The 25,990-nt window shown below is 30.1% G+C and overlaps 1 protein-coding gene across 1 annotated transcript in view; it reads right to left on the bottom strand.

Annotated features, from left to right (window-relative positions):
- The window catches only part of LOC129741381 (adenylate cyclase type 3-like), a 92,412-nt gene that overhangs the window by 28,412 nt on the left and 38,010 nt on the right, over positions 1–25,990 (bottom strand). The window contains exons 6-8 of the mRNA XM_055733106.1: positions 15,279–15,383; positions 14,775–15,046; positions 14,485–14,572 (exon numbers count right to left, since the gene is read on the bottom strand). Coding sequence (XP_055589081.1) covers positions 14,485–14,572; positions 14,775–15,046; positions 15,279–15,383 — 465 coding nt within the window. The remainder of the gene's footprint in view (positions 1–14,484; positions 14,573–14,774; positions 15,047–15,278; positions 15,384–25,990) is intronic.

Here is a 25,990-nt window from a genome sequence, read left to right on the forward strand (position 1 = left end):
TGTCAATTTTGTCAATTTTGTCAATTTTGTCAATTTGTCAATTTTGTCAATTTTGTCAATTTTGTCAATTTTGTCAATTTTGTCAATTTTGTCAATTTTGTCAATTTTGTCAATTTTGTCAATTTTGTCAATTTTGTCAATTTTGTCAATTTTGTCAATTTTGTCAATTTTGTCAATTTTGTCAATTTTGTCAATTTTGTCAATTTTGTCAATTCTTTTGTCAATTTTGTCAATTTTGTCAATTTTGTCAATTTTGTCAATTTTGTCAATTTTGTCAATTTTGTCAATTTTGTCAATTTTGTCAATTTTGTCAATTTTGTCAATTTTGTCAATTTTGTCAATTTTGTCAATTTTGTCAATTTTGTCAATTTTGTCAATTTTGTCAATTTTGTCAATTTTGTCAATTTTGTCAATTTTGTCAATTTTGTCAATTTTGTCAATTTTGTCAATTTTGTCAATTTTGTCAATTTTGTCAATTTTGTCAATTTTGTCAATTTTGTCAATTTTGTCAATTTTGTCAATTTTGTCAATTTTGTCAATTTTGTCAATTTTGTCAATTTTGTCAATTTTGTCAATTTTGTCAATTTTGTCAATTTTGTCAATTTTGTCAATTTTGTCAATTTTGTCAATTTTGTCAATTTTGTCAATTTTGTCAATTTTGTCAATTTTGTCAATTTTGTCAATTTTGTCAATTTTGTCAATTTTGTCAATTTTGTCAATTTTGTCAATTTTGTCAATTTTGTCAATTTTGTCAATTTTGTCAATTTTGTCAATTTGTCAATTTTGTCAATTTTGTCAATTTGTCAATTTTGTCAATTTTGTCAATTTTGTCAAATTTTCAATTTTGTCAATTTTCTCAATTTTGTCAATTTTGTCAATTTAGTCAATTTTGTCAATTGTGTCAATTTTGTCAATTTTGTCAATTTTGTCAATTTTGTCAATTTTGTTAATTTTGTCAATTTTGTCAATTTTGTCAATTTTGTCAATTTTGTCAATTTTGTCAATTTTGTCAATTTTGTCAATTTTGTCAATTTTGTCAATTTTGTCAATTTTGTCAATTTTGTCAATTTTGTCAATTTTGTCAATTTTGTCAATTTTGTCAATTTTGTCAATTTTGTCAATTTTGTCAATTTGTCAATTTTGTCAATTTTGTCAATTTTGTCAATTTTGTCAATTTTGTCAATTTTGTCAATTTTGTCAATTTTCACAATTTTGTCAATTTTGTCAATTTTGTCAATTTTGTCAATTTTGTAATTTTGTCAATTTTGTCAATTTTGTCAATTTTGTCAATTTTGTCAATTTTGTCAATTTTGTCAATTTTGTCAATTTTGTCAATTTTGTCAATTTTGTCAATTTTGTCAATTTTGTCAATTTTGTCAATTTTGTCAATTTTGTCAATTTTGTCAATTTTGTCAATTTTGTCAATTTTGTCAATTTTGTCAATTTTGTCAATTTTGTCAATTTTGTCAATTTTGTCAATTTTGTCAATTTTGTCAATTTTGTCAATTTTGTCAATTTTGTCAATTTTGTCAATTTTGTCAATTTTGTCAATTTTTGTCAATTTTGTCAATTTTGTCAATTTTGTCAATTTTGTCAATTTTGTCAATTTTGTCAATTTTGTCAATTTTGTCAATTTAGTCAATTTTGTCAATTTTGTCAATTTTGTCAATTTAGTCAATTTTGTCAATTTAGTCAATTTTGTAAATTTTGTCAATTTTGTCAATTTTGTCAATTTTGTCAATTTTGTCAATTTTGTCAATTTTGTCAATTTTGTCAATTTTGTCAATTTTCACAATTTTGTCAATTTTGTCAATTTTGTCAATTTTGTCAATTTTGTCAATTTTGTCAATTTTGTCAATTTTGTCAATTTTGTCAATTTTGTCAATTTTCACAATTTTGTCAATTTTGTCAATTTTGTCAATTTTGTCAATTTTGTCAATTTTGTCAATTTTGTCAATTTTGTCAATTTTGTCAATTTTGTCAATTTTGTCAATTTTGTCAATTTTGTCAATTTTGTCAATTTTGTCAATTTTGTCAATTTTGTCAATTTTGTCAATTTTGTCAATTTTGTCAATTTTGTCAATTTTGTCAATTTTGTCAATTTTGTCAATTTTGTCAATTTTGTCAATTTTGTCAATTTTGTCAATTTTGTCAATTTTGTCAATTTTGTCAATTTTGTCATTTTTGTCAATTTTGTCAATTTTGTCAATTTTGTCAATTTTGTCAATTTTGTCAATTTTGTCAATTTGGTCAATTTTGTCAATTTTGTCAATTTTGTCAATTTTGTCAATTTTGTCAATTTTGTCAATTTTGTCAATTTTGTCAATTTTGTCAATTTTGTCAATTTTGTCAATTTTGTCAATTTTGTCAATTTTGTCATTTTTGTCATTTTTGTCATTTTTGTCATTTTTGTCATTTTTGTCATTTTTGTCATTTTTGTCATTTTTGTCATTTTTGTCATTTTTGTCATTTTTGTCATTTTTGTCATTTTTGTCATTTTTGTCATTTTGTCATTTTTGTCATTTTTGTCATTTTTGTCATTTTTGTCATTTTTGTCATTTTTGTCATTTTTGTCATTTTTGTCATTTTTGTCATTTTTGTCATTTTTGTCATTTTTGTCATTTTTGTCATTTTTGTCATTTTTTGTCATTTTTGTCATTTTTGTCATATTTGTCATTTTTGTCATTTTTGTCATTTTTGTCATTTTTGTCATTTTTGTCATTTTTGTCATTTTTGTCATTTTTGTCATTTTTGTCATTTTTGTCATTTTTGTCATTTTTGTCATTTTTGTCATTTTTGTCATTTTTGTCATTTTTGTCATTTTTGTCATTTTTGTCATTTTTGTCATTTTTGTCATTTTTGTCATTTTTGTCATTTTTGTCATTTTTGTCATTTTTGTCATTTTTGTCATTTTTGTCATTTTTGTCATTTTTGTCATTTTTGTCATTTTTGTCATTTTTGTCATTTTTGTCATTTTTGTCATTTTTGTCATTTTTGTCAATTTTGTCAATTTTGTCAATTTTGTCAATTTTGTCAATTTTGTCAATTTTGTCAATTTTGTCAATTTTGTCAATTTTGTCAATTTTGTCAATTTTGTCAATTTTGTCAATTTTCACAATTTTGTCAATTTTGTCAATTTTGTCAATTTTGTCAATTTTGTCAATTTTGTCAATTTTGTCAATTTTGTCAATTTTGTCAATTTTGTCAATTTTGTCAATTTTGTCAATTTTGTCAATTTTGTCAATTTTGTCAATTTTGTCAATTTTGTCAATTTGTCAATTTTGTCAATTTTGTCAATTTTGTCAATTTTGTCAATTTTGTCAATTTTGTCAATTTTGTCAATTTTGTCAATTTTGTCAATTTTGTCAATTTTGTCAATTTTGTCAATTTTGTCAATTTTGTCAATTTTGTCAATTTTGTCAATTTTGTCAATTTTGTCAATTTTGTCAATTTTGTCAATTTTGTCAATTTTGTCAATTTTGTCAATTTTGTCAATTTTGTCAATTTTGTCAATTTTGTCAATTTTGTCAATTTTGTCAATTTTGTCAATTTTGTCAATTTTGTCAATTTAGTCAATTTTGTCAATTTTGTCAATTTTGTCAATTTAGTCAATTTTGTCAATTTAGTCAATTTTGTAAATTTTGTCAATTTTGTCAATTTTGTCAATTTTGTCAATTTTGTCAATTTTGTCAATTTTGTCAATTTTCACAATTTTGTCAATTTTGTCAATTTTGTCAATTTTGTCAATTTTGTCAATTTTGTCAATTTTGTCAATTTTGTCAATTTTGTCAATTTTCACAATTTTGTCAATTTTGTCAATTTTGTCAATTTTGTCAATTTTGTCAATTTTGTCAATTTTGTCAATTTTGTCAATTTTGTCAATTTTGTCAATTTTGTCAATTTTGTCAATTTTGTCAATTTTGTCAATTTTGTCAATTTTGTCAATTTTGTCAATTTTGTCAATTTTGTCAATTTTGTCAATTTTGTCAATTTTGTCAATTTTGTCAATTTTGTCAATTTTGTCAATTTTGTCAATTTTGTCAATTTTGTCAATTTTGTCAATTTTGTCAATTTTGTCAATTTTGTCAATTTTGTCAATTTTGTCAATTTTGTCAATTTTGTCAATTTTGTCAATTTTGTCAATTTTGTCAATTTTGTCAATTTTGTCAATTTTGTCAATTTTGTCAATTTTGTCAATTTTGTCAATTTTGTCAATTTTGTCAATTTTGTCAATTTTGTCAATTTTGTCAATTTTGTCAATTTTGTCAATTTTGTCAATTTAGTCAATTTTGTCAATTTAGTCAATTTTGTAAATTTTGTCAATTTTCTCAATTTTGTCAATTTTGTCAATTTTGTCAATTTTGTCAATTTTGTCAATTTTCACAATTTTGTCAATTTTGTCAATTTTTGTCAATTTTGTCAATTTTGTCAATTTTGTCAATTTTGTCAATTTTGTCAATTTTCACAATTTTGTCAATTTTGTCAATTTTGTCAATTTTGTCAATTTTGTCAATTTTGTCAATTTTGTCAATTTTGTCAATTTTGTCAATTTTGTCAATTTTGTCAATTTTGTCAATTTTGTCAATTTTGTCAATTTTGTCAATTTTGTCAATTTTGTCAATTTTGTCAATTTTGTCAATTTTGTCAATTTTGTCAATTTTGTCAATTTTGTCAATTTTGTCAATTTTGTCAATTTTGTCAATTTTGTCAATTTTGTCAATTTTGTCAATTTTGTCAATTTTGTCAATTTTGTCAATTTTGTCAATTTTGTCAATTTTGTCAATTTTGTCAATTTTGTCAATTTTGTCAATTTTGTCAATTTTGTCAATTTTGTCAATTTGTCAATTTTGTCAATTTTGTCAATTTTGTCAATTTTGTCAATTTTGTCAATTTTGTCAATTTTGTCAATTTTGTCAATTTTGTCAATTTTGTCAATTTTGTCAATTTTGTCAATTTTGTCAATTTTGTCAATTTTGTCAATTTTGTCAATTTTGTCAATTTTGTCAATTTTGTCAATTTTGACAATTTTGACAATTTTGTCAATTTTGTCAATTTTGTCAATTTTGTCAATTTTGTCAATTTTGTCAATTTTGTCAATTTTGTCAATTTTGTCAATTTTGTCAATTTTGTCAATTTAGTCAATTTTGTAAATTTTGTCAATTTTGTCAATTTTGTCAATTTTGTCAATTTTGTCAATTTTGTCAATTTTGTCAATTTTGTCAATTTTGTCAATTTTGTCAATTTTGTCAATTTTGTCAATTTTGTCAATTTTGTCAATTTTGTCAATTTTGTCAATTTTGTCAATTTTGTCAATTTTGTCAATTTTGTCAATTTTGTCAATTTTGTCAATTTTGTCAATTTTGTCAATTTTGTCAATTTTGTCAATTTTGTCAATTTTGTCAATTTTGTCAATTTTGTCAATTTTGTCAATTTTGTCAATTTTGTCAATTTTGTCAATTTTGTCAATTTTGTCAATTTTGTCAATTTTGTCAATTTTGTCAATTTTGTCAATTTTGTCAATTTTGTCAATTTTGTCAATTTTGTCAATTTTATCAATTTTGTCAATTTTGTCAATTTTGTCAATTTTGTCAATTTTGTCAATTTTGTCAATTTTGTCAATTTTGTCAATTTTGTCAATTTTGTCAATTTGTCAATTTTGTCAATTTTGTCAATTTTGTCAATTTTGTCAATTTTGTCAATTTTGTCAATTTTGTCAATTTTGTCAATTTTGTCAATTTTCTCAATTTTCTCAATTTTGTCAATTTTGTCAATTTTGTCAATTTTGTCAATTTTGTCAATTTTGTCAATTTTGTCAATTTTGTCAATTTTGTCAATTTTGTCAATTTTGTCAATTTTGTCAATTTTGTCAATTTTGTCAATTTTGTCAATTTTGTCAATTTTGTCAATTTTGTCAATTTTGTCAATTTTGTCAATTTTGTCAATTTTGTCAATTTTGTCAATTTTGTCAATTTTGTCAATTTTGTCAATTTTGACAATTTTGACAATTTTGACAATTTTGTCAATTTTGTCAATTTTGTCAATTTTGTCAATTTTGTCAATTTTGTCAATTTTGTCAATTTTGTCAATTTTGTCAATTTTGTCAATTTTGTCAATTTTGTCAATTTTGTCAATTTTGTCAATTTTGTAAATTTTGTCAATTTTGTCAATTTTGTCAATTTTGTCAATTTTGTCAATTTTCTCAATTTTGTCAATTTTGTCAATTTTGTCAATTTTGTCAATTTTGTCAATTTTGTCAATTTTGTCAATTTTGTCAATTTTGTCAATTTTGTCAATTTTGTCAATTTTGTCAATTTTGTCAATTTTGTCAATTTTGTCAATTTTGTCAATTTTGTCAATTTTGTCAATTTTGTCAATTTTGTCAATTTTGTCAATTTTGTCAATTTTGTCAATTTTGTCAATTTTGTCAATTTTGTCAATTTTGACAATTTTGACAATTTTGACAATTTTGTCAATTTTGTCAATTTTGTCAATTTTGTCAATTTTGTCAATTTTGTCAATTTTGTCAATTTTGTCAATTTTGTCAATTTTGTAAATTTTGTAAATTTTGTCAATTTTGTCAATTTTGTCAATTTTGTCAATTTTGTCAATTTTGTCAATTTTGTCAATTTTGTCAATTTTGTCAATTTTGTCAATTTTGTCAATTTTGTCAATTTTGTCAATTTTGTCAATTTTGTCAATTTTGTCAATTTTGTCAATTTTGTCAATTTTGTCAATTTTGTCAATTTTGTCAATTTTGTCAATTTTGTCAATTTTGTCAATTTTGTCAATTTTGTCAATTTTGTCAATTTTGTCAATTTTGTCAATTTTGTCAATTTTGTCAATTTAGTCAATTTTGTCAATTTTGTCAATTTTGTCAATTTTGTCAATTTTGTCAATTTTGTCAATTTTGTCAATTTTGTCAATTTTGTCAATTTTGTCAATTTTGTCAATTTTGTCAATTTTGTCAATTTTGTCAATTTTGTCAATTTTGTCAATTTTGTCAATTTTGTCAATTTTGTCAATTTTTTCAATTTTTTCAATTTGTCAATTTTGTCAATTTTGTCAATTTTGTCAATTTTGTCAATTTTGTCAATTTTGTCAATTTTGTCAATTTTGTCAATTTTGTCAATTTTGTCAATTTTGTCAATTTTGTCAATTTTGTCAATTTTGTCAATTTTGTCAATTTTGTCAATTTTGTCAATTTTGTCAATTTTGTCAATTTTGTCAATTTTGTCAATTTTGTCAATTTTGTCAATTTTGTCAATTTTGTCAATTTTGTCAATTTTGTCAATTTAGTCAATTTTGTCAATTTTGTCAATTTTGTCAATTTTGTCAATTTTGTCAATTTGTCAATTTTGTCAATTTTGTCAATTTTGTCAATTTTGTCAATTTTGTCAATTTTTGTCAATTTTGTCAATTTTGTCATTTTGTCAATTTTGTCAATTTTGTCAATTTTGTCAATTTTGTCAATTTTGTCAATTTTGTCAATTTTGTCAATTTTGTCAATTTTGTCAATTTGTCAATTTTGTCAATTTTGTCAATTTTGTCAATTTTGTCAATTTTGTCAATTTTGTCAATTTTGTCAATTTTGTCAATTTTGTCAATTTTGTCAATTTTGTCAATTTTGTCAATTTTGTCAATTTTGTCAATTTTGTCAATTTTGTCAATTTTGTCAATTTTGTCAATTTTGTCAATTTTGTCAATTTTGTCAATTTTGTCAATTTTGTCAATTTTGTCAATTTTGTCAATTTTGTCAATTTTGTCAATTTTGTCAATTTTGTCAATTTTGTCAATTTTGTCAATTTTGTCAATTTTGTCAATTTTGTCAATTTTGTCAATTTTGTCAATTTTGTCAATTTTGTCAATTTTGTCAATTTTGTCAATTTTGTCAATTTTGTCAATTTTGTCAATTTTGTCAATTTTGTCAATTTTGTCAATTTTGTCAATTTTGTCAATTTTGTCAATTTTGTCAATTTTGTCAATTTTGTCAATTTTGTCAATTTTGTCAATTTTGTCAATTTTGTCAATTTTGTCAATTTTGTCAATTTTGTCAATTTTGTCAATTTTGTCAATTTTGTCAATTTTGTCAATTTTGTCAATTTTGTCAATTTTGTCAATTTTGTCAATTTTGTCAATTTTGTCAATTTTGTCAATTTTGTCAATTTTGTCAATTTTGTCAATTTTGTCAATTTTGTCAATTTTGTCAATTTTGTCAATTTTGTCAATTTTGTCAATTTTGTCAATTTTGTCAATTTTGTCAATTTTGTCAATTTTGTCAATTTTGTCAATTTTGTCAATTTTGTCAATTTTGTCAATTTTGTCAATTTTGTCAATTTTGTCAATTTTGTCAATTTTGTCAATTTTGTCAATTTTGTCAATTTTGTCAATTTTGTCAAATTTTTCAATTTTGTCAATTTTCTCAATTTTGTCAATTTTGTCAATTTAGTCAATTTTGTCAATTGTGTCAATTTTGTCAATTTTGTCAATTTTGTCAATTTTGTCAATTTTGTCAATTTTGTCAATTTTGTTAATTTTGTCAATTTTGTCAATTTTGTCAATTTTGTCAATTTTGTCAATTTTGTCAATTTTGTCAATTTTGTCAATTTTGTCAATTTTGTCAATTTTGTCAATTTGTCAATTTTGTCAATTTTGTCAATTTTGTCAATTTTGTCAATTTTGTCAATTTTGTCAATTTTGTCAATTTTGTCAATTTTGTCAATTTTGTCAATTTTGTCAATTTTGTCAATTTTGTCAATTTTGTCAATTTTGTCAATTTTGTCAATTTTGTCAATTTTGTCAATTTTGTCAATTTTGTCAATTTTGTCAATTTTGTCAATTTTGTCAATTTTGTCAATTTTGTCAATTTTGTCAATTTTGTCAATTTTGTCAATTTTGTCAATTTTGTCAATTTTGTCAATTTTGTCAATTTTGTCAATTTTGTCAATTTGTCAATTTTGTCAATTTTGTCAATTTTGTCAATTTTGTCAATTTTGTCAATTTTTGTCAATTTTGTCAATTTTGTCAATTTTGTCAATTTTGTCAATTTTGTCAATTTTGTCAATTTTGTCAATTTTGTCAATTTTGTCAATTTTGTCAATTTTGTCAATTTTGTCAATTTTGTCAATTTTGTCAATTTTGTCAATTTTGTCAATTTTGTCAATTTTGTCAATTTTGTCAATTTTGTCAATTTTGTCAATTTTGTCAATTTTGTCAATTTTGTCAATTTTGTCAATTTTGTCAATTTTGTCAATTTTGTCAATTTTGTCAATTTTGTCAATTTTGTCAATTTAGGTCAATTTTGTCAATTTTGTCAATTTTGTCAATTTAGTCAATTTTGTCAATTTAGTCAATTTTGTAAATTTTGTCAATTTTGTCAATTTTGTCAATTTTGTCAATTTTGTCAATTTTGTCAATTTTGTCAATTTTCACAATTTTGTCAATTTTGTCAATTTTGTCAATTTTGTCAATTTTGTCAATTTTGTCAATTTTGTCAATTTTGTCAATTTTCACAATTTTGTCAATTTTGTCAATTTTGTCAATTTTGTCAATTTTGTCAATTTTGTCATTTTGTCAATTTTGTCAATTTTGTCAATTTTGTCAATTTTGTCAATTTTGTCAATTTTGTCAATTTTGTCAATTTTGTCAATTTTGTCAATTTTGTCAATTTTGTCAATTTTGTCAATTTTGTCAATTTTGTCAATTTTGTCAATTTTGTCAATTTTGTCAATTTTGTCAATTTTGTCAATTTTGTCAATTTTGTCAATTTTGTCAATTTTGTCAATTTTGTCAATTTTGTCAATTTTGTCAATTTTGTCAATTTTGTCAATTTTGTCATTTTTGTCAATTTTGTCAATTTTGTCAATTTTGTCAATTTTGTCAATTTTGTCAATTTTGTCAATTTGGTCAATTTTGTCAATTTTGTCAATTTTGTCAATTTTGTCAATTTTGTCAATTTTGTCAATTTTGTCAATTTTGTCAATTTTGTCAATTTTGTCAATTTTGTCAATTTTGTCAATTTTGTCAATTTTGTCATTTTGTCATTTTTGTCATTTTGTCATTTTGTCATTTTTGTCATTTTTGTCATTTTTGTCATTTTTGTCATTTTGTCATTTTTGTCATTTTGTCATTTTTGTCATTTTTGTCATTTTTGTCATTTTTGTCATTTTTGTCATTTTTGTCATTTTTGTCATTTTGTCATTTTTGTCATTTTTGTCATTTTTGTCATTTTTGTCATTTTTGTCATTTTTGTCATTTTTGTCATTTTTGTCATTTTTGTCATTTTTGTCATTTTTGTCATTTTTGTCATTTTGTCATTTTTGTCATTTTTGTCATTTTTGTCATTTTTGTCATTTTTGTCATTTTTGTCATTTTTGTCATTTTTGTCATTTTTGTCATTTTTGTCATTTTTGTCATTTTTGTCATTTTTGTCATTTTTGTCATTTTTGTCATTTTTGTCATTTTGTCATTTTTGTCATTTTTGTCATTTTTGTCATTTTTGTCATTTTTGTCATTTTTGTCATTTTTGTCATTTTTGTCATTTTTGTCATTTTTGTCATTTTTGTCATTTTTGTCATTTTTGTCATTTTTGTCATTTTTGTCATTTTTGTCATTTTTGTCATTTTTGTCATTTTTGTCATTTTTGTCATTTTTGTCATTTTTGTCATTTTTGTCATTTTTGTCATTTTTGTCATTTTTGTCATTTTTGTCATTTTTGTCATTTTTGTCATTTTTGTCATTTTTGTCATTTTTGTCATTTTTGTCATTTTTGTCATTTTTGTCATTTTTGTCATTTTTGTCATTTTTGTCATTTTTGTCATTTTTGTCATTTTTGTCATTTTTGTCATTTTTGTCATTTTTGTCATTTTTGTCATTTTTGTCATTTTTGTCATTTTTGTCATTTTTGTCATTTTTGTCATTTTTGTCATTTTTGTCATTTTTGTCATTTTTGTCATTTTTGTCATTTTTGTCATTTTTGTCATTTTTGTCATTTTTGTCATTTTTGTCATTTTTGTCATTTTTGTCATTTTTGTCATTTTTGTCATTTTTGTCATTTTTGTCATTTTTGTCATTTTTTTCATTTTTGTCATTTTTCTAATTTTTATCAATTTTGTCAATCTTGTCAATTTTGTCAATTTTGTCAATTTTATCGCTCTTTTACAATTCTGTGGAGTTCTTTTGACAACTCTTGAGAGTTTTTAAGGGTCTCTTCAGGCAGTTCCAAAGAAGTCTTTTTGGATTTTATCCAGAGTTTCTTCAGCAGTGTCATCTTTGAAACTTTATAAAGTCCATTGAAGAATTCAAGAGAGTCTTAAGTCTTGAATTTTTCAAGAATTTCAGAATCTTTCAGAATGTCTCCAGAAAATATTTGGTGTCCTTTTGGGTATAATTAAATCATTCTCTGAAACTCTGTAGACTTTAAAGTTTCCTCAGTAACTTTGAAGTTAACCAAATTTCATTCAAGAGCTCTCTCAAGATCGATCCTGAGTGTCTTCAGGCATTTTATCCTTTAAGGATTTTCTTAGACTACCTTCCAGGAGCTTTGCACCTTGATTTTTTTTTTGTTTCTATAGTTGAATGAACGATCTCTTTTGAAGGTTCAACACTCTATTTGGAGTCTTTCAGAGACTTTCTCGAGTCCTCTTGAAACTCTTAAGTTTAAGCATAGGATCCGTTAAGAACCCTTTAGAAATAAGTTAAAGAGCCTTTTTCGGTATTTTGAAAAGCTTTTTTATGAATTCGGTTCAGTCAAAAGAGCTTTCTAAGGAATTCTAAGAGTTCCTTGGAACTGTCCAGAAATTCCTCTTAAGCTTCTTTCAACAACGTTTTATACAAAGAGGAATAAAACGAGTTGCTGACAGATCTTGAAGGACCTTTTTGGTCCACTCAGAAGTTTTTCAGAATTTTGGCAGAATATCTTTGAAGACTACCAAGCAACGAATTTCAAACCTCTCAGTTTCTTGTCTGAGTGTCCTTTGGAACTATCTTTTGGAACGTCTTCTCAACGATCGCTTCAAACTGTCTTAGATACTTTTTAGTTTTTCCAAGAGTGTGTCCAGCAACTCATAGGAATCCCTTCAAGAAAACTTTAGGGTTATCTCAGGAGCTATTTGTACTTCTACCAGGATATTTCGTGGGTTTTCAAGAAGTCTTCTGAGTCGTTTTCACAACTCATACAAGTCCTCTCAGGAATTGTCTATTGTAAACTCAGCGTCATTATATTGCCTGTAGTGTTCCCAAAGGGACTTCAGAAAGTTTCAGAGAGCATTAAAAACGTTAAGGGAGTCTTCTTAAAGAGACTGTAGACTTCCTGCGAGGATTTTAACAAGTATTCTAAGACACTTTAATGAAGTCCTGATAAGAGGTAAGAAATATTCACTCTATAAAAAAATCTGAAGAGGTCCTGAAGGGAGCCTAAAAAGTTGCCAGGTGAACTAAATCATAGTTCATCTTAAATCTGTGAATTAACTGTATATAATATCACAGCGCTCCTTGTGGTCGGGTCTAGAAGGTTTTGACAGTTTTTTTTGTTTTGGAATGTTTCTTCTATCAGTGATCAAAATTTCATTATGATTCGTCTCGTTTCAAAAAAGTTTCACATGATAGGAGCCGCGAAACGAAAATTTTTTTTGACACCCACGTAAAAAACCCGACCTTAGTCAGGTTCAAAAATCGCGAGTTCGTGGACAATGGTCAAGTGAACCGTGTGCAATGTTTTTTTAGGAGTCCCTCCAGAAAGTCTCTAAAGTTGCCTTAGAAACCTTTTAGGATAACTCCAAGGACAGATTTGAATTCTCTTTGGAATGCTTTACAATTTTCCAATAAAAACCTTTCTGAATAGTTTTAGAGTTTTTCGGAAACTTTTAAGAGTCCTCTTAAAAAACCCTGTAGAATTCGTTCAAGATCTCTGCAGAGAACTTTAAAAAAACATTCGAAAATGTTGTCTAACAAAAACAAAAACTTGAAAAAGTTCTTCCAGGATCTTTTCCTTAGGCCCGAAAAACTCTTTAGAGTCTTTCCGAAACCCTCGTAAATCCTCGCAAAATTTTAAAGTCAACTCAAGATCTTTTCAGGTTTCACAAATTTATTCAAAATATATCTACTCAGTAGTTGTTACTATTTAGCTCTTTGGAGCTTCCCACGATCTGTCCAGAGTGTTTCCACTCCTAAGAATCCTTTCAGAGATTCTCCAATGTCCTCATAGGAACTATTGAGAGTTATCTCTGAATGTGTGTTATTAACTCAGGTATTTTTGAAATTCTTTCATAGACAATATTTTTAGAGTCCTCCCATAAACTTTCCAAAGTATTCTCTTAATTCCTTTCGAGCTCTTCCAGAAACTCTGAAGAAACCTGTTATGGAATTTTCCATTACCAAGAATCGATGAAATTCTTGACCAATAAGGACGAGCAAAGTATTTTTCTACGCTTGACCTTATGTCAGGATTCTATCAGATTCTTTTGACCAATGAAAGCAAAAGATATACGGCTTTCTTTACAAAAAAAGGGTATTTTGAATTCATTTGATTGCCGTTCGGAATAAATATCAGCCCGAATAGCTTTCAGAGGATGATTTCGATAGTTTTATGCGGACTTCCTCCACAATGTGCATTTTTATATATCGATAACATAATTGTCATCGGGTATTCCATAAATCATCATTTTTTCAAATCTTCATAAAGTTTTCCAATGCCTAAGAAAGTATAATCATAAGCTGAATCCAAATAAAGTTATTTTTTCAAAGTGAATTTACTTATTAAGGGCATTACGAATCCAATATAGTAGTGCGCCCGATAAATCAAAATTTTCAATTATTGAAAAATATCCAGTCACAAAAAACATCGACGAAACGCGTCGATTTGTTGCTTTTTGCAATTATTATCGACTGTTTATATCAAATTTCGCCAACATTTGTAATCCACTAATAGGCTTCTTAGAAAAAATGTTAAATTCGAATGGGACACAGAATGTCAAAACGCCTTCGATATGCTGAAGAAATGCCTGTTGTCACCAAACATTCTTCAGTTTCCCGACTTCCAAAAGCAGTTCATTTTAATCACAGATGCCTCCAAGATGGCATGTGGTGCTGTACTTGCTCAAGTACACGATGGTATGGAAAAGCCAATTGCGTTTGCCAGCAAAGCATTCACTAAAGGCGAATCTCACAAATCAATAATTGAGCAAGAACAATTCATTGGGCCGTTGTGCATTTTCGTCTTCACATATATGGACGGAAATTTTTGATGAAAACGGACCATCGCCCGTAAGTTTATCTTTTTTCCTTAAAAAATCCAACTGATGTCGGAAGCTCGCAAGAATGAGCTTAAGCCAAAGATACGCATACTATACTAGATACTATTTTTTCTCGCAGCTCAAAGTAGCTATTGTTTCGCTTATGACCAATTATTTTTTGTCTGAGATATCGCCTTATTTATTTTCTATGGCGACTCAAAATTGGAAATAAAAAACTATTTACAACGAAACTTACCCGAGGAAAGCTCTCCGCAACCGAGATGAACACCAGGATGAAAATTATTACCAGGGGCGGTATGACGATTTCGAAATGTAACGAAGTCCTGGAAGCAAAAGAGAACAGCGGAAATTAAGCTGGAGTTTGGTTTTATAAACATTTAGTTGACCGTCGTAAAGTTTCTGTAGATAGAGAAAGCTAGAAAAATGCGGGAAAATAACTAACGATTCTCCTGGGGCTATCGGTCGGAAAGCGGCTCGTGGGTTGGTTTGAAGGAAAAAAAAACGATAACTCTTCTCTCTGCTTACCTTGGCAGGACCAGCACTGCGAAGACTATCCCAATAAATTGCACGATTAGTGCGGCCAGCAACGGGATTGAGCTGTGCGGTTGCCGGTAGAGGGCGTAGGCTTTCTCGATTTCACAGTCTTTGAACCGGAGCAACCAGTCGATGTCCTTGTAGATTTCCCGGTGGCCATCGCGACTGACCAGCTCCTTCCGGAGTCGAATTTTGTACTCTTCGGTGGCCGCCTCTTTCGATGTGTCGTCCAGACCGGCATTGGATTCCTCGTCCGCTGGAGTCTACCGAAAGAAAAACCCATAGATAGCAGATAAACAGAGAAACCCCCGGGGGAGAAATTAATTCCATTAAAGAACGGACAATTTGAACCGGCAAACTGGGATCAGCCCAGCAGACGTGGGATAAACGTAAAAGAACGATAAAATCGATCATTACGTTCACCCCATCAAATGCATCGCTTAGGAACCTCCTTGGAGAGGACCAACAGGGGTAGGAGAAGACCGGAAAACCTACCTTGGTTTCCTCGTCGTCCCGGAAAACTTCTGACGGGCCGTCCGGTTCCACGATGGCATCCTTGGGGTCAGCGGATCCGTTCATGCGGTGCTCGGCGGCGCAGAACTGTAATTGAAACCAGAAGCACAGGTGTGAAAAAGGTCTTCTGCTATAGCTAGCTTCCTATGTACATAGCTACTAATAGCCAGGAGCAATAGGGACATAAATGGAAATGGTACTGAAGCAGCAATATCAATTTATAACCGCATAATTTATGTCTTCCGCCGGCTCCCATCTTAAGATCCGTGGTTGATCCTTCTGTTCATCAATAGCGTGGGAGATTTAAGTGTTGAGGGTGAATAATTTTTTTTTTATTTTTCAACGAAAAATCATTTTAAAAATTTTATAATTCATACATTTTATTCATTATTGGTTTTCCGATTCATTGTTATGATTCTGCCTTGGTACATTTTTACCTAGAACTTATCAAATTTTCAAGGTGAAGGAAAATTTTAGAAAAAAATGAGGGTCAAAGAAAAGGAAGAACATAAGCCGTAAATATCATGAATTTCTCGAGAAAGATACAACCACTAACCGACAGGACTTGAACCCGCGGAGATTACCGGTTCAAGTCCTTTCGGTGAGCCGTTGTATATTTATAGAGAAATTCATAATATTTACGGCTTATGACATTCCTTTTCTTTGACCCTCACGTTTCTCTAAAATTTTTCATCATCTTGAAAATTGCATTATCTTAATTAATTTACCATTTCGCTATGATAAATAGAAATATTTACCATTTTCCTTTATTCAATGCATCGATAAGATCTTTATTTTGAGTTTTAAATTTGTTAGAGAATTCCTTAGAGATTTCCTCACATAAGATTTTAAAAATGTTGGGCTTGTGAGTTCGAGCCTAAGAGTAAACATCGATCGCAGTTGTAGTCATTTTAGGAACTCTCTAAAGCTTCCATCTATCTTCAGATTGTCCCCAACATCTCTTCAGAGTCATCTAAGAAACTTTACTCAGGAATTGTATAAGGTCTGTATTCGAAAAAGATGCTATACTTTGTTTCGTGAATAACTTTTGAATGCATTGATGGAAATTGATGAAATTTTCAACGAAGCTGCTTAGTAGCTGCACCCTGTACGCCATCTATAATGTTTACATTGAATCACAGTTTTATTTTTTTGATTACGTTTTCTGTTCCCTGGCAACCTTCAAAATTGCTCAAAAATTTAATTTGGTCGAAGACAAATTTAGCTGAATGTTCTCCTTCCGTACAAAAACAACATATTTGACTTTTCATCACTCCACCACAGTTTTCGCGAAATGACACGATTTCAGATCCAAACAGAGTAGAAACTTTGTGTGACCTATTGAAGTGCTATGCAGGGATAACGGTCGCATTTGTAGGCAGTCTTCTCTGTATATCAATCGTTATGGATCACTGACTGATTCGCAGCTTCCACAGATCGTCAGCCTCCTCAAATACTAGTCATCAGACTTTTCAATTTTTTCTCCTTGTTTATCTCCAGAAAAAAAGGCTAAACATATCAACCAAAAATTTATTACTAGCAACCTGCCAGGTGTCCGCTAAAAAGTTCGCTTTGCTGTCCATTTAAAAAAAAAATCAAAATATTTCCCCAGCGGTCCAAAAAATTGCGAACGATTTGACCACCGTATTTTTTTTTTTTTAATTTAACCGGTGGGTAGCATTTCTATGTTGTTGAAATGAAGTCGGTCATGTTTATACATAAGTCAGCTTTTCACTTCCCCTGTTAAAGTTTTCGGATTGCGTTTGAACTTCATGGAATCAATCATCTTCACTTTGATTAAAATTTTATCTCACTGTTAGATCCGAATAGCTGTTTTCCAGCTGCTTTGTGGTCTCCCTCTGGAACATTTCTGGATTTTTTTCGATCCTGCCCAAAAAATCTTGTCAATTAGCTGCTGTATTGGACGCTATCTAAAGAATCACTTGGCAGATTGTTACCATATTTTGCACACGTACACATTACATTTCTAAGTATTGCGGAAATTGCACCCATTTAAACTCCTGCGCAAATAATTTCCACGCAGAAATATTATCGCACTGACGCACACATAGACACTCGGTGTCAGTTTTTGAAATCAGCCGTTGCTCGCTTCTGATTTTCGAATCACATTTCCAAAAGGCATATTCGTTGTTGTTTTGAACGAAAATTAAATTATTATGAAATGCGAACCAAGGTATTTAATAACGAAAATTAATCGCCCTACATATGAAAAGACACGGAGAGAAAACAGATTGCATTCTGGACATTCCGGTACCAAAATGTAAGTGGAACAAATAAATCCTGCCTTATTCGAGCGTTTTTCGAATTACTAAAAATAAGCTAAAATTTAAGAAAAGACATATATACCAGTCAGAATAATGCTTATTAAATTTCATCTAAAGATCTAAAGCATATCGATATGTGTCATTGTCTTTGTATACGTCAGTGAGCAGATTTTACTGTGCGCAAATTATAATAGCGCCAGCACTAAATTTTACTTCGGAAGTCCGGACTTCCGACTTCCGAAAAGCTTCCGACAAAGAAAAGTGAAGTACTAGATTGTCGGAAGTCTGTGTTTTGTTGCCAATTCGCCAGCGACGTTTCTAATTTTTTTATTTAAATTCACAATATTTGCAAGGGGATCTAAATAGGTGCAATCAGCGCAGTTTGTTGAAGATGGCAACGCTGCGTATGAATGTTGATTTTTTGGTTGAAATAATTTGTAATAACTGAACTCTGATGTTGGTTCTTTTATCTTATACTCCCTTTTCAACTTCTACCACATGAATGTTTACATGAAAAATGTTAAGGTATTAGTGAGTGCGAGATTTTTATCTGTCAAATCAGATTCTCGCAGAAGTCTAAAAATTCAAGAAATTGACAATAATTTCACTGAAAATTTCATCGATTTCTGTCGAGTAAGAAAGTGCGCGCGAGATAGGCCATCACGGATGGGGAAAAACATAAACAAAAACAAGCGGGAGATAGTTGGAAATTTTTAGCGTGTGTAGTACGAAGTGTTAAAATTAAAAAGTTTTTCCTATTCCTAATAGTACGGTTATTTCCTAATACTAGTAGTACGGGAGTGACTGGTTACAAGTTATTCAAACCTCTTAAAGTTCAAACAGTGAGTGCAAAACGAATCCGCTTAAGAAATTGTTTGCTTAATTTAATTAAAAACACATACAGCTGATGATGATGATAATGATGACGATGATGGTGGTCCCACCTCATTCCCCTGCACAGATTGGAGCTGGTCGAGTTGTCTTTATGATAATTTTAATATGAATGAATATTCTATCAGTATCAGTATACAAATAAAACTTAAAAAACGGGGCTGATTTCTGTTTTGTGCTTGCAATGCACATTCAAAACTAGTTTTTTTTTTAATCTAATACTATTTCGCGCGCGTGGCTCAAACATATGTAGACTTTCACTTTATTTTTAACTCTACTTTACTGATGGCAGAAGGCCACAAAAAAATCAATAATAAAAGCAAATATCATGTACATAGGTCACATACGAGGAAGTTAACCTACAAACCAGGTTCAGGACGATTTCAATCAGCTTTAATTGTAATCAAACAACTGTATTGTAAATCGTAAGTAGCAAACTTATATTCTAAATTAGTTATCCTATCAATTGTGTTCCTAAAACTAAGGTTCCAGACGGAAATTAAAAAGCGATAGTCATTCGCCGATCCGAACAAGCGCGAGCAAGTGTGAGAGTTCGAGTAGAAGAAACCTAAATGTATGTTTTCAGCTAACAATCGTCTAGGACTTCAAATTAATAAAATATGAAATATTTTAGCTTCAAGCTGCTACAATAGAGAAAGGCTGCTGGCTGTTGGTTATCCACCATGGGTGCACGGATTCACCGCAGTTTCTGCCTAAGTATGTGCTCACATGCATTCTTTAGATTATTAAGTTCGGCAAATCTCCAATGCAACGGGTACATCATACCCGGACCCCATGGCTTCGTATGAACTGTTATGGATGAATGTATTGTGTTGATGTAGGTGTATTTTGGAAGAACGAGTCAATCAGGTGGGCTAGTTTACTTACAGGTATTCCGGCATCCGTGTATATACCTGGCCAGCTGGCAACTGATTGAACATTCTTATCATATAGTCAGTTATAAGAGTAAACACATCTTACCTGTCGGCCATTCGAACCCAAAAGTTTTCTTACCGATGCCGGGAATCGAACCCAGTACGCCTGGCATACCAACACCAGACTCGCGCCAGCCTATCCACTAGACCACATCGGCGCTCTTATCCGAAAAATTTTCATCTATGCATTCGAAAGTCATCCACAAAACACATCCACAAAAGAGCTGTGTTTTTTCGAAAACACTCCTTTTTTTCTTATTAATTCTTTGAAGTCCTTTGAAGGTTCTTTTGATAGAGTTTGAAGGAATTTTTAACAGCTTAAGAAGAAAATTTATATTGAAATTTTATGAAGTCCATTCAGGAACTCTTTAGAACAGTAATAAGCAGAACGGAGCCGAAAAAAGAGGAACATTCTGAAAACTATTAAAGATTTTCTTTTATGGAAGAACTCATAAAAAGATATGTAGTCAATATAGTCTGTAGTCAACAAAACTGTCCTGATAATAAAAAAACAAATATGTCCGGTTTTTGAAGAATGTAGGCCAGGCATGTCAAACTCGTTTAAGTGTGCGGGCCGCATTAAAAATCTTTCATTTCATTAAATTATATTACTTCCTCTCGTAGCAAAAAAAAAATCTTTTTTAATATTTTGTGGTAGGAAAGCCAGCGACTTCTGTGCAAGGATGGTAAATTTCGCCCGTCACGCTTGACCCGACTAGTTTTGTTTCATCAAACGACCGGCACCGTTCTCAATTGACGGAGCCTCACTATTCGCATGACGGATAAAGCACGACAACAATCAACATTTATCCGTCATGCGACTGGCGAAGCTCCTAAACATGGTCAAATTTCTCTTGAGAGTGACAAATGTCTTCACACTTCGATCGGCTGCTGACGGCAGGTACAACTAATTGATCGACTTGCTGGCAGAGAGCAACAATAGCAATAAAAAACCGAAAACGGGATTGCTGGCAGGAGCAACAATAATAATAAATGCGTTTCTTTTTCGTCATCGGTCGTTTGGATGCGATTGCTTGACTAGGTTATTATTTTAGCTTCAAATGACTGGGGAATGAATGACTGGCAAACGAAGTGATTGGTCGTTAAGGAACAGTCAAATGACAAGACCAAGAGGCTCAACAGTCACAGTCATTTGACTAATGACGTTGAATTATGCCAACCCTGACTTCTGTGTAGTAGGGAATTTTGTGATAATTTGGAATCTTTGGAATCCACTCAGAAACCCAGAGATTCTTTTGAGAATCTTTTAAGAGTTTCTCAAGGAAGTCTTTCAAATTATCTCAATAACAATGAGGAATTACAGTCAGGAATCCTACAAAATGGTTGTAGTTTACATTACTAACAAAGAAGAATTTTAGTGAATTTTCAATAAAAAAGACGCTAACAGCAATTTGAAGACTTAATTTAAACCCAAAATACCTAAATTTGAAATTTCTGATTGTGATGAATGTTCAGTACGTTTCTAAAACACAATGATTATCATTTCATGAATATTTGAAACTGGAATATTAACTACAATTTAAAGTTTATGAAAGCTAATTTGAATTCAAATTTAGAATAATTGTGATTTCCTGTATTCATTAGGTTAAATTTAAAAAAATATTAAAAAAGCTAAGCTAAAGCTAAGCTAAAGCTAAGCTAAAGCTAAGCTAAAGCTAAGCTAAAGCTAAGCTAAAGCTAAGCTAAAGCTAAGCTAAAGCTAAGCTAAAGCTAAGCTAAAGCTAAGCTAAAGCTAAGCTAAAGCTAAGCTAAAGCTAAGCTAAAGCTAAGCTAAAGCTAAGCTAAAGCTAAGCTAAAGCTAAGCTAAAGCTAAGCTAAAGCTAAGCTAAAGCTAAGCTAAAGCTAAGCTAAAGCTAAGCTAAAGCTAAGCTAAAGCTAAGCTAAAGCTAAGCTAAAGCTAAGCTAAAGCTAAGCTAAAGCTAAGCTAAAGCTAAGCTAAAGCTAAGCTAAAGCTAAGCTAAAGCTAAGCTAAAGCTAAGCTAAAGCTAAGCTAAAGCTAAGCTAAAGCTAAGCTAAAGCTAAGCTAAAGCTAAGCTAAAGCTAAGCTAAAGCTAAGCTAAAGCTAAGCTAAAGCTAAGCTAAAGCTAAGCTAAAGCTAAGCTAAAGCTAAGCTAAAGCTAAGCTAAAGCTAAGCTAAAGCTAAGCTAAAGCTAAGCTAAAGCTAAGCTAAAGCTAAGCTAAAGCTAAGCTAAAGCTAAGCTAAAGCTAAGCTAAAGCTAAGCTAAAGCTAAGCTAAAGCTAAGCTAAAGCTAAGCTAAAGCTAAGCTAAAGCTAAGCTAAAGCTAAGCTAAAGCTAAGCTAAAGCTAAGCTAAAGCTAAGCTAAAGCTAAGCTAAAGCTAAGCTAAAGCTAAGCTAAAGCTAAGCTAAAGCTAAGCTAAAGCTAAGCTAAAGCTAAGCTAAAGCTAAGCTAAAGCTAAGCTAAAGCTAAGCTAAAGCTAAGCTAAAGCTAAGCTAAAGCTAAGCTAAAGCTAAGCTAAAGCTAAGCTAAAGCTAAGCTAAAGCTAAGCTAAAGCTAAGCTAAAGCTGAGCTAAAGCTGAAAGGTGCGATTGAAAATGTTTTCTTCAGTTAGTTCGCGGATTCAACCTACCGAAAAAAAAATTAATAAAATTTAAAAAAAAACTGAACTAAAAATTGTTTAATTCTCCGCATCCATTAAAAAAAAACTTCATCGATCAATACCAATCATCACATGGGAACGAAATGTATCACAGTTGCTCGAGGCTGAAAGAAGATTTTTTTCTGTGATTTCTGTTCTTCTTTAGTCGTGTTCTCTTCAGTGCCTTCCGACGAAAGGAAAAAGAGCTCTTAGATACTTACTTTCTAAGCCATCCGTTAGCTTGTCAAAGTTCGGAAAAGCTTTCCACTTTTCTACCTTGATCCGCACTCTGTGACTTGAAAAAATTTAAAATGATACATTTCTTACTAAAGTTGTGATGAAATTTGAGGAGATTTTATTTCCATCACCTTACTAACTCCTGCTGTGTAGTGGTCAAGTTTCGGACTCAATAATCAGTCCGGTCGACTTTGAAATAACCCATCACCGGTTAACCATCAATTGAAAGTCGAAGTGACGTGTGGTTTCCGGTATAGTGGAAAATTTCCTCCAACTGATATAGTCCAACTTTCTGGCAAGACCAATCCATCATCCTGTCTGGCAGGGGAGTTATTTGTACGATAAAGTTCGACAGCTTTGTTTGTTCAAAAATTTCAACCTTATCAGAGCTGGGACTCTCTAGTTGATGATGGTCTACACACTTTCTCTAGAGCTTTCCGAAAGCATCTCAAATTGCCGCCGAAAGAGTAAAAGCCCCGGCAAAAGATCCCAAACCTTCCGCTAAACTAGCTCCGGAGTGCGATATTGCCCCTCGAGAGTCAATTATTTCCGCAAACACGCGTCTATCCCACACCGCAAAATTTCGTGACGACTTGTGGTGTTTTTCTTCGGTGCAGCCACTAACGTACGTATACATAAATATGTGTGAGTGTGAGTGCGGTATTTATAAAGAAAACACAGAGCAATAGAAATTTTCTTTTTCAACTGTTTTCACAAAATTTTCCGGGTTTGGTTTCCGTGATCCACGATTGTGAAGCCCGAGACACCCGGCAATCCAAATAGCTTATGTCTGATGGGCCACGATTGTGAAGAAATTCACCGGGAATAATCCTGTTTGACTTGGCGAACCAGAAAACGGCAATGGGGCCACCATTTTCCCGCAATTGTTTTGCAGTCACGCAAGCCGGGAAGAGTTCGAAAATACCACTTCGAAGGCGGAAACAATTGAGTTTAAATTGTTGTTGAAGCGCACTTTCATCTTTGTTTAACCGTTGCCGTAGGTTCTGTGCTGTCTGAAGCAATCTTGCACACATGGCCGATAAACGTGAAAGTGCATTAGAAACGGGGTTACACGGTGGGTGTGTGATGGATTTTTTTCGAAATTTAACCTTATGAATTTTAAGGAAGATTGAAATTTATTTGAATATTCTAGGTACAGTTCGATGGATGAATTTTAGAAATGTTACTTAGAAATTACACCCATTGCGGTCCACTGTGTCTTCTTTCCTAACTCTAGTTAGTATTTCTTGCTGGAGGAAAGTTTAAGTTTAAGAGCATGTATTTCAGGTAAAGTTTCGGAGTTGCAAAATGTTGAGGAAACTCTTCCCGGAAAAGTAAAAGCTACTGGTGCATTGCAATCCTTGAAGATGGGTTACGATGTGGAAACTTTTCACAGGATGAATTAGGCACTGGCCTTAATAATCTATTTGCAACTCAACAAAGCAGAAACGGAAAATTCACTTACATAAGTTAAATTTTTCAGGAAATATCAGGTTTAGGTATAGAATTCTCTTAAATATGTAGAAATTGTTATTTGAGCATTTCGGGTTCAATGATTCAGATGTAGAAGCTAATCACTATTACACTACACTACACTACACTACAATCACTAAGCTAAGCTAAGAATTTTCTTAAATATGCAGAGAAAATAATTCGGTTTTTTTTTAATTTAAGATAATGTTCCAAAAACTGTTTCACCAAAATAATCAAAATTTGTGACACCACCTGCCATGGACAATATTAGTATAATCAATATTGCACACAATATTTTAAAACTTACAGTTGAAAAAAAAATTTTGCTCGATCAAAATCGATCACGATGTGTCGTGAAAGTTCTGGCAAAGAAGTTTCATGTATGTCTCTGCTGACTTCGATAAAATTGTTTGTAGGAATATTTACGAATTTCTTCATTCAGACGATTTTCATAAGGATAAGTGACAAAAGCAGGAATATATTTTGCTTTGCAATAATTTTTATATTTTTCCTAGGCAAATTTGTTTGATGAGATAAATTTGAAATTTTGTATAGGGAACTTATTCTCAAAAACGAGATTCCAACATAACAGGACTACAACATAAGACTTGGGGTCATTTTTGAATTTCTCAAACCCTGAGGTCTTAAAATTTAATTTTGGTTCAAAACTCATCCATGATTTTTAGCAGAATTTTTAAGTCACGTTTACATGAGTAAATTTGAACTTTTAGGTTTGTATGGGAAAATTTAATATTTTGTAATGAAAAATCAACATCATTTTTGTTTCTTCTGTGGAACCGAGCCTGGTTATGATTTTTGTGCCAATTTATAATTTACCTAAAGGAAATTTTTCCGCTGAACAACTTTGTCCGATATCATAACTCCGTATCTTTTAAGGCAAAAAAGTTATTAGCTGTTTAACAGCTGTCTTTTTGCATTGATTAACAATAAATTCAATTGACACCACTGCTTGTGCCCCACGAAGTATTGCATATTGCATACCTCGCTAAGCACCCAGCAGTGGTGTCAATTGAATTTATTGTTTATCAATGCAAAAAGACATACACCTGTTAAACAGCTAATAACTTTTTTTGCCTTAAAAGATACGAAGTTACGGTCTTCGACAAAGTTGTTCAGCAGAAAATTTCCTTTAAATAATTCATAAATTGGTCAAAAACCATGAACAGGCTCGGTTCCACAGAAGAAACAAAAATGATGTTGATTTTTCATTACAAAATATTAAATTTTCCCATACAAACCTAAACGTTCAAATTTACTCATGTAAACGTGACTAAGAAATTCTGCTAATAATCATGGATGAGTTTTGGACCAAGACGAAGCTTTAAGACCCCAGGGTTTGAGAAATTCAAAAATGACCCCAAATCGACTCAGCCTACAACATATTGCAAATTAGGCTGTCATTTTTGCAAAACGATTTCGAACATTGGAAGCACTTTTCACTTCGAGTTTGACTTCTGAGCAAAGAATCTTTCGGATTATGAACACGAATGACTTCTTATTGGAGCTTCAAATTCAGTTTTCTCGAAAATTTGTTCAAAAAAAATCCCTTTAATATTTTGAAGCAATGCCAATATAAAGTTTTGTTTATTATCGGTTACTAGTATTAGGGAGCCATCAGAAATAACTCCCAAAACATGGTTAAAACACGGTTTCTTAAATTTTTTTACTGGCTATTGATCAAACATAGAACCAATTTGCTGGTAAAAATTCATGAAAACCAATTAAACTTAAACATTTAAAGGACACATCAAGAGTAATTTTTACGGGTACAAAATATGAAAAACTAATTAATTTGTAAAATATTTTCTGTTTTTTTCTCATTTGAAATTGACATGAAATTTTTTGTGATAAGAACAACCATTCCAAGAAAATATGATGATGAAAAAAAAACTTCTAAATAGGTACCTTTATTCTAAAAGTTTGATAGATATTTGCGAAATTGTAAGTATATTTATTCACATGGTTTGTTATAAAACTCTAATCCAACATAATTTTTTTATCATTAACAAGTTAAAAAGAACACAGTTAATAAAAAATGTATGAAGTGTTCAGCACCAGATCTGGAATTCTAGTCAATCTGATTAGATTTATTTCATTTGTGTTAAATCTTAGTTTATTTTGGCTTTAATGGGCCTTTCTAGAATTAGAGGCATTTCATTATTTTTTTTATTTTTTTAATTCTTTCGGTAATATTGAAGAATTTTTTCGGTTAATCTGAAAACAATAAGTTATT

This window comes from Uranotaenia lowii, chromosome 2 (assembly GCF_029784155.1).
Source record: "Uranotaenia lowii strain MFRU-FL chromosome 2, ASM2978415v1, whole genome shotgun sequence".
NCBI classification, from domain to species: Eukaryota; Metazoa; Arthropoda; class Insecta; order Diptera; family Culicidae; genus Uranotaenia; species Uranotaenia lowii.